This window comes from Seriola dumerili, unplaced genomic scaffold, assembly GCF_002260705.1.
Source record: "Seriola dumerili isolate Sdu_G_001 unplaced genomic scaffold, Sdu_1.0 BDQW01000169.1, whole genome shotgun sequence".
Lineage (NCBI taxonomy): Eukaryota > Metazoa > Chordata > Actinopteri > Carangiformes > Carangidae > Seriola > Seriola dumerili.
In genome coordinates this window covers 1,129,643-1,142,416 of record NW_019174424.1, presented here as the reverse complement: position 1 = coordinate 1,142,416, position 12,774 = coordinate 1,129,643, and the positions used below count along the sequence as shown (strand labels likewise).

At 40.4% G+C, this 12,774-nt stretch overlaps 1 protein-coding gene across 1 annotated transcript in view; it reads left to right on the top strand.

Annotated features, from left to right (window-relative positions):
* Positions 1-6,431: 6,431 nt before the first annotated feature.
* LOC111227068 (septin-9-like) overlaps positions 6,432-12,774 on the top strand; it is an 81,156-nt gene continuing 74,813 nt past the window's right edge. The window contains exon 1 of the mRNA XM_022752447.1: positions 6,432-6,668. Coding sequence (XP_022608168.1) covers positions 6,647-6,668 — 22 coding nt within the window. The 5' untranslated portion in view covers positions 6,432-6,646. The remainder of the gene's footprint in view (positions 6,669-12,774) is intronic.

Below are 12,774 nucleotides of genomic sequence, written 5' to 3'. Positions count from 1 at the left end.
GCCTTTTTATTTAGTGCTGTAAATACTGTATATAGATGACCCCAACCTACAAATCACCTTAAAACTACATTATAGTGTGTTATAAACCACTTAATGTTTGTATATTGCTTATAAATGCTAAATACAGGGGGTTAAAGCGTTACTCACATGATATATAACAGGATGTGTGGATATTCTTATTTTAATGATCATGTCATGATGAAACAACAAAAAGAAAAAGAAAGAAAAGATAAAGGGAATCGAATTATGTGAAATCAGTTAAAAGTTTAAAATCACGTTCAAATTACTGAAAAGGAAATACAAGGTTAACAGGAAATTAAGAAAGTAAATTCTTTGGTATTATATCCTGAAAGTAATGGAGAAGAATGTTTGGAAGTCTGAGTGATCTTATTATGAAAATATTTAAAACCAGGGTGCACCAGATTAGAAGGAATGACCCTTTGTTCAATCTGTACAGTCAAGGGGTTAATCAGACACATAGTTTGAGTTGACCATAAAAACATTCACTCTCTAGCAGATAGTAATGCTGGATTTATGCATAGGAATCATGAAGTTTTCTAATTCTGAGGAAAGCTCAGACTTCTCTGTCAGTCTCAACTTCAGACTTGATTAGCAGCAAAACTGCACTGGGATTATGTGAATAAATGAAATGGCGAACAGTTGGTGCAACATCTGTAGGTTATACTGCAAACTTCTACTTCCACTGACTTACTGTCAGCCACCAACATCCCACATACCACAAAGGGGTCTATCTGTGACTGTGGTGTTTGAAGTTAATTCAGTAAAGCCTGACACGCTGCTTCTTTTACTATAACTCATGAGAATTTAGAAAGTTGTTCAAATTCAAATAGTTAAAATCTTTTTTAATGCTTTTTTTCTTACAAGTCACAGTCGATGTTGAACCTCATTTGAAGAAACAAGCTCTTGAAAAACAGTACAATAATTTATTACCTGTGCCAAGTTGAGCCTAGTGCATGTGTTCGCTTATGCAAACACTGTAAATCAAGGAACAGTGCAAACAACATAAGTCAAGACAAGTTTCATCCTTCTTCAGGGCCAAGAGACACGGTATGAGTCAACATTAAAATGTCAGGCAGAAAAAAAGGGGCAAATGCAAAGCATGCAAAAAAGCGAGTGTTTACTTGTGCGGTGAGTCTGTGTGGTCACAAGCTGTGACTTTTTTCCCCTTGACAAAGCAGCAAAGATCGGCCGAAACATAGAAGTGTGAATTGTGTGTTTACACGTTTGTGGGGTAAGAATACACTAGTGCGAGTGCTCGGTTGCTGTGTGTGTGTCTGTGTGAAGGGGATGCACTTACAGCACTTTGTAGTCCAGCAAGAAATGGAAACTGTTTTAAGGTGAGTGGCAATGCACAAATGGAAACTGAGACCTCTTTTACAAGAAAAACTATTCAAGCAGACTTACAACCCCAAGAAGCCAAGACTGTCTACACCACAACATCAGTTATTCTCAGCTAGAGTTCAACTTAAATGTTCCATTTAATCCTCCCATTTGTACTGATACAGACGAAGTGCAGGAAACTCTGGATTGTGCAACTGAAGCAGTCTCTATACCTGTCATAACTTGCGACAGGAAACACAAAATGATAAGGTATGTCAGAACCTGGGGTACAAAAATACTATATGCCACAGTAAGAGATAACAATCTGCCACCGTTTTACATGGCCAATAGGCACTGTGAATCATGTTTACAAAAACGAGGATATATCATTTTTACTGTGAAGCCACATGTACAGATGAGCTGTTTTGATGTAACCTCTGAGAGGACCCAGTATCAAGTTTAATGAACCAATACCAGCAGGTGCTGCTGATCAAAGGTAAAGTAATTAAAGAGTTAACTTGAAATGAGGTTTCATTACTTACTTCTCATGTTTTTGAGCTTTTACAGAATTTGTCAGAAGCTGTTTTCTGTAAAAGCATGAGCGGAAACTTTGACATTCACAAGGTACTTTTAGAAGTGTAGGCAGGTGTGGGGTGAAAAGCGGTTTGGAGTCAAAATGTTTGGTTTCAAACTCTGAAGTTATCTGATTAGTGTTTTCCATGCAAGTCATATTATGGTTAAAAGTTTGCATACTCTAAGTACACCTTCATTCACTCTCTTATGCTTCCTTTCTCTTATGTTTTCTGGTCAAAGCCATATGTGGAAAGTACACCTATAGACTGCTTTGTTTCACTGCAGTGACAGGATGCGGTTATGGCCTTACATGTAATAGCACGGAGTAAGAGGTCCTGCCACAAATGTCAAGTCAACCTTTTAAAGGTAAATGTAACAGCTTCTTGGTCATATGTACAGGATGTATTTCTTGTAAACTTTTTGGATCATTTTTGATGAGGGTATTTCAGGAAGCCTATCCTATAACACACTGAAGCTGGCACTCATTTTCCCTAAACACCAAAGAGTTTTATGGTTTACTGAAAAATCTTTCCTTTTACTTATAGGAGCTATTTTTTAAGTTTTTGCTATTGCTACATAGCCAATGTTAGCATTAACAGCTTAATTAGTAGTTTTACTTACCAGTCTAGAAAAATCAATGCAAGTTCAGCATCAAACTTCACACCTTTACTCACCAGATGCTGTCGCCAATGGTAAAAAGCCACCAGTGTTAACTCTTGTTTTGCTTTCTGATTCTATCACTTCTTTTCTTCTAGCTGGAGATACTTAGTCAACATGTTAACTAGGTAGCCCCAGCCTGGCCAGCCTGTTTCATCACTATCTGATAGTGAATCATTGTAGTGTCCAGACGTATTGTGTTCAGAGGTGGTGTATTATATCCTCTTGTATTTTAAACACAATGATGGCTATTGCTGAACAGTAACCATCACCACCACCTGCTCCCAGCAAGAAACAGGCAGAGAAAACTTACAAATAGCCCCTTTAAATGCCTGACTTACTGCTGCTGATACCCACCAAGTGGCAACCTCTGGGGGTGAAAAATGAAGCTAAAAAACTGCAGTTCCTCAAATGACCACAGACTGACTCCCAGAGCGAGTCAATCCCCATAGGCTCCCATGTTACTATTCCCAACCATACAATAGAAATAAACATGTTTACAGCCTGATACAAAAAACTGCAGCTATAGATATTTCCCCCCTTCATGTCATCTGTACAGAGGGTGAATTTTTGCATTAGTTTAAAGTTTATTAAGGCTTAAAGTGATGCATAATTGATAAACCGAAAGAACCGGCTACAAAGATGCCCCACCTCTTTGTCCATTTCTGGATTAGTCAGGAGTTAGGCGGAGCCAGGCACTGCCAAGATGGCGACGATGGAGCAGCCCACTCTGAACTTCTAAACTGCTCTTCAGAAACCTATGGGTGAAGTCACAGAGGCTACGTCCATCTTTATATACAGTCTATGATACCCACATAGCAGTAACAGAAGCTTTTCTGAATGATGACTAAAATATACTATGCATTATAAATATACTGAATGTTAAACTTATATAATCCAATGGAATAGCTATACTCACAACTCAGGTTAGATTTGTATGTGAAGCAGCCTTTACTGAAATAAGATTGTTACAGAATGGAACCTGGAGGGAATAAAGTTAAAAAAGAATGGTCTGAAGGCCCTGGGAGCAATGGTGTTGGAGTAGCAGTCGTGGCAAGGCCCATTTTGAGGATAGATGAGGGCCTTAGGTTTAAGGAGGTGGAGGGTCTTTTGGACGCCTGGTCCTACTACACGCCTAAGGAGTCTTAGATAGGGTGGCCTGGCAGGCCTGGTTTGGGGAATTCCACACGGGGCTAGACATCATTGCTCCCAAGGCGGTAATAGGTTCACTTTAGAAAATAGGTGGAGAACCCACCTAACAAAGAACTATATACAGTATGAATGTGCACAGGCTCTCTGTCTTCAGTTCAGATTGGTATCTGATCTCGCCTTTATTCTTGTGAAAGAATAAATTCTATTGCACTGGACTCTGACCATCTCCAGTGACTTATTTTTTTAATCTTTTTTGACTCGAGTAAAAGTGCAGTTTTGTTGAAAGTTAAGTGTTGGTGAAGAGGTCTAGACTTAGTCTCTGGCCTGGACCTCGACTTTTTTTCCTCCAACAATGACAAGGTTCTCTATTCAAATTCTACACAACCTTACAACAGATCTTAAAAATAGAGGACTTTATTTCAGTGTTAGTTGCTTTGTCACAATCAAACAAGTATGTGGCTAAATGATAAAATGTATTTATTTACATATACAAATTGATGGAATGTACATTGGTTTGCTCTTTTCATCAACAATACTAGACAGCTTTACTCTCAAGAAGGACAGCCAACCGTATCACAAAATCACTATTAACTATGAACAGGGGTTTGTCTGATAATGCAAGAAAATTTGGTTAAAATTGATAAAAAATAAAAAAAATGTAGAATAAAACTCTAAACTGAACAACTCTCTACAGCATTTTTTACATTCTCACATAACTTAGTATATTAGCATAGGGAAGTGGGACCCTCGAATCCTCCAGTTGTGGTCGCTTCTTGCATCCACCACTTATTGATACATGTGGTACACAAAAGCCACTGAACATCTGAATCAGCAGTTATGGTATATTATCTAGTTCAACCAGACGTTTATACCTCCCTGATATTGTCATCTAAGGCATCCCACATTTGAAGCATTACAGAACGCAAAGGAAACTGACTAAGCAAGGCCTTTTTCAAATTACCTGATAATACAAATTTTCTTATTTGGGTACATGTTTCAGGTACATGTTTCTTCTACTACATTTCTGTTTTAACGCTAATCCAGCCATCCTGTATCCACTCAAACCCTCTGGGCAGAAACTTATAGATAGAAATGCTTTGAAATTCTATGATCAGTAAAAGTACCTTTTGATTTCCTTCTTGTCCTCAGATGTATTCAGTATAACATCTGCATTAACCTTTCAGAATGAGAAACTTTATGACCTCTTGCCACTGGTCCTACCATTATGGTACATTTGCATTTAAGATCTTTCTGTAAATGCCTATTATGTATTGCAGCTATTCAACAAAAGTCACAAAAAAGTCTTGCTTTAAGATACTAAATAAGTGCCTGTACATAGCATCCACAGAATAATTGACACGAAAGTTGTTGCTGGATGGGTCCTATCTGTTAACAACGCATGCACATACCTCAAACTGATATTACCGTCATCTGATTCAGTATGTAGGTTGGTTTTCTGGGTCAAACATCTCACACATCCGCCTACAGTTGTCAGTGCTGATTTTTTTCAAGTTTCAGTGTCAACACCATATGAAACATCAGCAAGGTCTGTTTTCTAAGTGAATGAAGCTACTGAAAAACAAGACTTCAGAACAGAGCGCAATTATTTTTTTTCTGTTTGAACTCAAGTCTGTTCTAATAAACACCCAGTGAGTGAAGCACTAATAAAGCTGGTTGTTTCTGTTAACGTTTTAATGAGGGAAAGCATTTGCCAATGCTTGCATAGTAATTTTAGTCCCTGCATGCTTATGTTAGCTTCCTGAAAAATCTTGAGGGACGGACCAGAACATACTTTAAATGGACTTTCTATCCGTTATTGTGTCATTTAATTAAGCATGAATCCCTCCAAACCCAAATGAATGATTGATTGGCCCAGAGCTGGACAGGGGCCCTCAAATGTGCCAGATGATATAGATCACTGATGCGTCCAAGCTGTCATTGAGCTGCAGAGGACAGACCAGAGTATGAGAGAGGATGAGACCTTGCAGCAGCCACAAGAGGTCTCTGCAGCTCAGAACTGCAGCCGTCCGTAGCTTGATGTGAACTCAGGTCTTAATAACATGAAGCAGGTTGCCACAGTTTGACATGTGGAATTTAAAAAGGTTAAAGGCTGCGGGCACAGCTGAACATTTGAATAGATGTGGGCTAACAACATGTGGCACCACCCACTCACAATGTTTATACTACTAACAAATTGCCTCCCTACTCCAACACGCGCACACACACACACACACACACACACACACACACACACACACAAGCCTGTCCACACAATACATATGGAGTGGTTTGTTGGTGATGGGTGCCTGTTCCTTGATAAATTATACCATACACACAAAAAGAGGGATTTCCAACAGTTATTTTAATTATTGTGTCTGGTCATCTGTTGGACAATTATTCACACGTGGGCATTCCTCCTTTAAATGTTGCACAACAGACCAGACCTGAGCATTGCTGAATGTCAGCATTTCTGTCCAATTCACGAATTTGCTTCAGACCACAAGCCCATTGCAAATGTGATTCACAGACAGCTGAGCTTTAATCTGTGAAGGCCCCCCCAGTAACAGTAAACCACTCCCGCTCCTGGACTGGGCGTGCGTCAGGAGCGCAGGTGTGATTGTATTCATTCCCAACAGACTGTCTCCCCAAGTGGTCGGCGGTGGAAATAAAGACGGGAATTAAGTTTAGGAAGTTCAGTAAGCAGTGAGTTTACCTGCGCTCAGGTGCGTTTGGAAAGCTGACGGTCAAGGAGTGGCATAGCAGGAGAGAGGGGAGAGCACAAAAAGAAACAACCAGGAAAAATTACGGATGAGAACGTGCCCTTGACAAACACTGAGAAACCGGAGGGAATCATCAACCGATAAGATTTTCAAACTGAAATACCACTTTAAAAAAAAAACAGGAGAGGAAAGCATCCGCAACAATGAGGAAATCTTCATATCAAGGTAAGCGTGTTGCCGTGGTAAATCGTGTGTTATCTGTCTTGATATAATATATATATATATATATAATCGAACTGTAGTTGCAGCCTGATGTTGGTGTTAAACTTATTGATGAAATACTGGTGTGTGGGTGCATGAGTGTGCCCATTTGACAAAGTGCTAAAAAATAGAGAAAGCGAAAGGATCAGGCATCATTTCAGGTAAATATTTAACAGCATTGACAAGGAATTGCCTACATGATTAATTTCTGCACCTCCACAAGTGATGTTAACAGCTTTTGAATTTCCCCTTTTTTCAAAAGGGCCCACACATGGAATCTGTGGGTGCGGGTATAAAACATTTTCTTGCAGGTTTGGACTCAAAAATGCCAGATGATATAGCTTTACACATATGGCATCATGGCAGAGAGGTGGCACAGAGAGCTGAGCTCATTTTTCTAAAAGTCCTCAGGCATGATCTGAGTTTTTTCTATGCTCTAAAGAGCAGATCAGAGAAAAAAGTTGAATGTTTTTATCTTGAGTGACAATAAAACAGAGAAAACACCTGAGTGCTTTGCAGAATTTTAAATTGGTGGAAGAAAAATAGTAATATTATAATACCCTTCTGTTTACTCCAATTATAAGACCATTTGTTTGTTAATCTCGTTTGATTGACGGTTTTATGGTGCAGTTCCTTCACTCCTCCCCACTAATACCCTGATGAATGATGCATCAAATCAACACAAGCCTACTCGTTCTGGATCTGATTGTGGTTGTTTTGTGACATTGTATTCTATGGAGGTGATATGAGATGGCGTGCAGCTCATCATAAATCTCTGGAAGACTGAATTGTGGTGGTACTGATTTGTGCAAGTAAAGTCTTCTGTTGTGTCTTGGCCCAAAGACACTTCAGCAGAGAAATGTTTGCTCCCTTGACGCTTGGACTGAGGCAGTTTGTTTGAAGGATGGTTGCATGAACCACTAGGGCTGCTTTGTCACACACAAACAGTCTATCACTACTGTGTACATCCTTACAGGTACATGTGACATCCCTCTTTCTCCTCGTCCCTGCTTCCTTTGTCTCCTCCCCTCTGTCTCCCCCCTTTTTTTCCAGAGCTGCTTACAATCACTTCCATCTTCTTCTGTGCCTCCTCACCCTCCTTCCCCCCTTCTCTCTAAGCTCAGGCTCAGTGCAGTGTACACAACCCTATCCCCCGGAATGCCGCCTTTCCCGGCTCCTCTTCCTTGAGTCTTTGTGCGATGGAGCGTCGGACGGTTTTCTATCGGAGCCAAGTGCATGTTGGGTCATGCTGCTTCTCCTCCTCCTGTGTGTGCGTGTGTGTTCTTCCTCTGCCGTGCGACGTGTGTGGAGCTGTCACATTCTTCGTCAAGGCTACACTCGGGGAATAGTCTAATAACAAAGCATGTGTGTAGTATGATGTGTGTGTGTGTGTGTATGTGTGTAAAGGCCCTCCTCTCCAACTTGTAGGGGTGTTTAGACAGGCATCAGAGATGTGGAGGGGTGACTTTGAGAGAGGAAGGTCGGCCTTTGTGTCAGCATGTGTGTGTGTGTGTGTGTGTATGTTTTGTACGCAAATGCCTTTTCACACACGTACACCAACACAAACACACACACACTGACTGATTATGCATTTGGCACATTTGAAGCTTGGGTTTTAGACCTTATGCGTAAAAATGTGTGTGCATGTCAGGGGGTTGTATATATGAATAGATGTGTGTGTGTGCCTGTGTTCACTCATGCAACCCCTTGCAGCTGAACTCTGCTCGTGGAGCCGATCCCTGCCTTGCACACCACTCCCTCAAGTCGTCTGGATCAATGAGTAACCCATATGAATAACAGCCCACTCCAACACACACACACACAGGTGCGCATGCGCACGTGCACGCACACACACACACACACACACACACCCACTGAGTCATTATTTTCCAAGTATACTCCTACTGGTATGTGCTTTCATGTCGTACTTGACACACACACATACACACCTAATTCCACTACTTGTACCTGTGTGACAAAGGCCTCAGTCTGAGCTGCATTACGGCTTTTAGTCTGTTTATACTGGAGAGTCAGTGAGGCTTTGATTTGGAGCCTAAAGCTATTGTTAGATGGTAACTTGAAAGTCAAGCTATAAACTGTGTTGAGACATATTTGCCCTGTCATCTTGCAGAGCATGCCGAGGATGGTCTAACCCTCAATTTGGCCTCCTAGAAGCCTGTGAATAATAATACTAATAAAGGTATTGGAACACGTGGACATGCATGTACAGTGCTCTGCTTGGTATGATCTAAAATAGCAGTGTCATGGAGCTACATGTTTGAGTTTAGGGCATAACTTTGAAAACGGTATCAGAGGCCAGTAAGGAAAGTGTAGGGAAGCAGGACCCATCTGTTGGCTAGTTAAAGACTGGGAATGAATTAATGACAAAATGTGGATTTTAAATGGTTTGATTTTATGGTGCACTGTACCCATTCCTGTCAGCTGGTAAAGCCAAACTGTAACTTGTTCATCTTCTGTTGGGTTTCTCTCTATAATAAAGTAAGGTCTGACCTTACCCTGTCAAGTGCCTTGAGATAATGTATATTATGATCTGGCGCCACACGAATAAAATTGAACTATTCTCCTCTGAAGTGTTCACTTTCACAACTGGTTTTCAATTTCTTGCTAGTTGACCGTTCGCTAACGTGGAGCTTAATTGCAATAAATATTCCATATATAAAAGGTTTGGAGGGTGATATTTATTTTAGTGATTTCAAAACCAAAAATACAAAAGCAAAACTGTAAGGAGTTGATTAAGCTAAACATTAGCATGTCCAGCCAAACTAACTTCCCACAGTCAATTTGGTTGTTTGCCTGACATGTATTTCTGTATAGCTGGGTTATGAATCACTAACCACATCTGGTTGTGCACAGAGCTCACATGCATTTAAATTATCTATAACCTGACCACATTGTACACCACTGTGCTCAGCACAGTTTCATTGATACACTCAGTAATGTGGAGTTCCCCCGATTGCAGGAGACTTGTCTATGACAGTCTATGTCTTGTCTCTGCTGTGTATGGTCCTCCCCTCTCAGCCGTGTGGAGCCTGCTCTGAAGTGTCCACTCTGCTCTGTGTTTATTATCTGCAGCCAAGAATGCAGCTCTGTGAGGCTGGCTGGCTGCTGCTGCTGCTGGGGGTGTCAACTGATACAACAGACTGCCTGTACTGTGGGCCTGAGGCCAGGAGAGAGCCTGTAAAAAGATAATAGCAGGCTCGAGGATGTTCTGATGTGTGGTAGAACATGTGTGCTGACATCTAGATGTGGGTATTAGAATGATAAAGTGCAAGGACATGGACATTTATTTCACCATTTCAAATACCCGGATTAGTTAAAATACTTCATACTTATAAATGACCTCAAATTCAAGTTCATTGCACCATCATCTGATTACCCTATAGAGTTGATTAGTAGGATTTTACCACTAATCTTTAAGTAAGCCACAGACACAGCCCATGCAAGAGAACAACTCCACTGTTTGGCAGGAGCAACTCTTCCTGTCATGACATGAATAAATATTTTATTGCAACTAGCAATCGGTTTAGGTGTTAGTGATTCACATCTGTTCAAAGAGCTCAGTGGAGTGGAGATAACCCTCTTGAATTAGCAAGATAATCTCATTTGTAGCAAATATGTATTCAGGACAACCACTCTTTATAACATTACGAATATCTTGGAGTTGAATCAGCATTATCTATCATTGGCTAAACTCAGCCAATGAGGCATACTTTAGTTTTAATTTAAATTTGACCAGTCTAAATACTACATGTAAGTTTAGAGACAGTATTGAAAGTATTGAGATAATTATGACAAACGCATTTACATTACATTTATCACAGTGTTTTCACGCATACCAATATGTAAGTGTTTATTTAGTTGTCTACACTTAAATCCTCCTTGCAAACATGCAGATGCTAAAACCCCTTGAAGCCGTGGTTAACCTGATATCTGTGTCTCCCTATCATTCTCACATTTCTGAACATGCACATACGTAAAGCCGCTCACTCTATCACTTGCCCACCTGTGACACGTACAGTAACTACATGTTTCCTGTGGGAGGTTTCAACCCATAAAGCTCTATGGACTATTTAACAGACTCCGTGGGTTTTAACAGCCTCGCAAGAAGGAAGGCTGATCCTTATCTGCCACACCAGTATTGTTTTATAGACTGCCATGGTATCCTGTCCTGTTAGAACACTTTTATATGATATGATTTGGGCTCGCGTTTGCATTGTGAAGAGTGCAGAAAAGTGACTGTGTGTTTGGCAAACCGGTGTCAGTTTTCAATGAACGTGGCGAGTGAGGAATAGATGCGTGTTGAAAGTACAGAGGTAGGAAAAGGTGTTGCCGGTTTATACCTTTGGCGCCAGAACAAGGGCTATTCATTTGAGAGGAGTGCAGCTCAGGGTCATGGCCAATGTCTTTCCTCAACTTTATGTGTGACCGCAAGTGTGTATAAGTCTGTCAGTGTGTGTGTGTGTGTGTGTATGTTAGTGTGGTACTCAGTAATTAACAATGTAGCCAGGTAAACCCTTATATGAGCTGTAAAAACAGTCTAGAAAAATGGCTGTCTGGCCATTCAGTCTGTCTCACGACATTTTACGAGAGAAAATAACAAGGTTTTGATATGAAAACATTAGATACCTTTGACATATGCTTAGCATAAGAGATAAATGAATAATAAACATATGGACAGAGAAAAAATGTATCAAGATTTTCTTTAATCTAATGAAAAACCATGATCATCATGCTTATCATTACACTTCAGTTTTGAATTAGAATTAAATATTTAATTTCACACAGTGAATTTTTAGGGATTTCTTTAGAAATCATCAGCACACACTGGAGCCACATGTTGAGCAGACATTGATACAATCCAGTCGCACATCGTAATATTCCTGTAAAGGGAATTGCCCATTAATGGTAGGTGATATGACGAATTCATATTGTCATATTGATATATATATATATAATATATATATATATATTGGAATAAAGTGAGGCCTAAAATACAATATTTAAAAAAAAAAACCATAAAAGACAACAAAAACTTTAACTTTATAGCTGCGGGCAGAATGAAATCACAGCCGTTATTTTTTATAAGGTAAAAAAGAAAAAATTGCATCACATTGTTTGTAGCTACTCTTCAAAATGTTGCCACAGGAGGGATTCCATGTTTTGATCAGAAGACAACTATCCCCACAGGGAAGGGCGGAAGTAAAACAGGAGAGAAGAGTGGGAAAAAAGAAGGAAGGTAAAGATCCTTCACCTCCACTGCCCTCCTGCAGCAAATACGAACGGTGTAGCCTCCTTTGCAACACAAAAATCTCAGGTAGTTGTGTGTTGGGGAGAGACAGAGCATGCATTGTAGTGTATGTTTTGTAATATCACTCAACCTTGAATGTGTATCTGTTTGCAGGCATTCATTTATGTGTAGAGTGTGTGAAATTGCTCTTGTGTTTTCAAGTACGTTAAAAGTGCTGCAGCCTCTCCCTCTGTTTACCGTCTCTAGTCATCTGAGACCATTAACTAATCAGTTGACATGGTTTGTCCAGGCACGGCGTGCACTTGAGCGGTCACGTTACACACCGCACACGCACTCACATAAACACACACTCAGCTTCCACCGAGCGCACTGCCATTGACATCAATCAGGTTGAGCCTATAGCAAATACATTGTCAGCAATGCTTTTACTTTGGTACCTGGTCACAGTATGACCTGCAGCACTAGGATTTTTCCATTGGCAAAAACACTGGTTTCATTCTTTTCATGCATCATGTGCCGTGTGCAATGACCTCTGTTGTACATAACAGTGTCATAAGCAAATATGACCTCAGAAGATTACAAATCCCTTGAAGGGGAAAAAAGACATGGATCATAGTGCCGGAGATTTTTAGGAAAACTCTGTTTGAACAGGTGATATGTTGCTGTGGTGTGTTGTGTGTGTGTGTGTGTGTGTATATGTGTGTGTATGTGTGTGTTCACCGTTGGGTCCAGACAAGACTGAGCAGGTGAGTACAGCTACAGCCTCTGACACACACACACACACACACACACACACACACA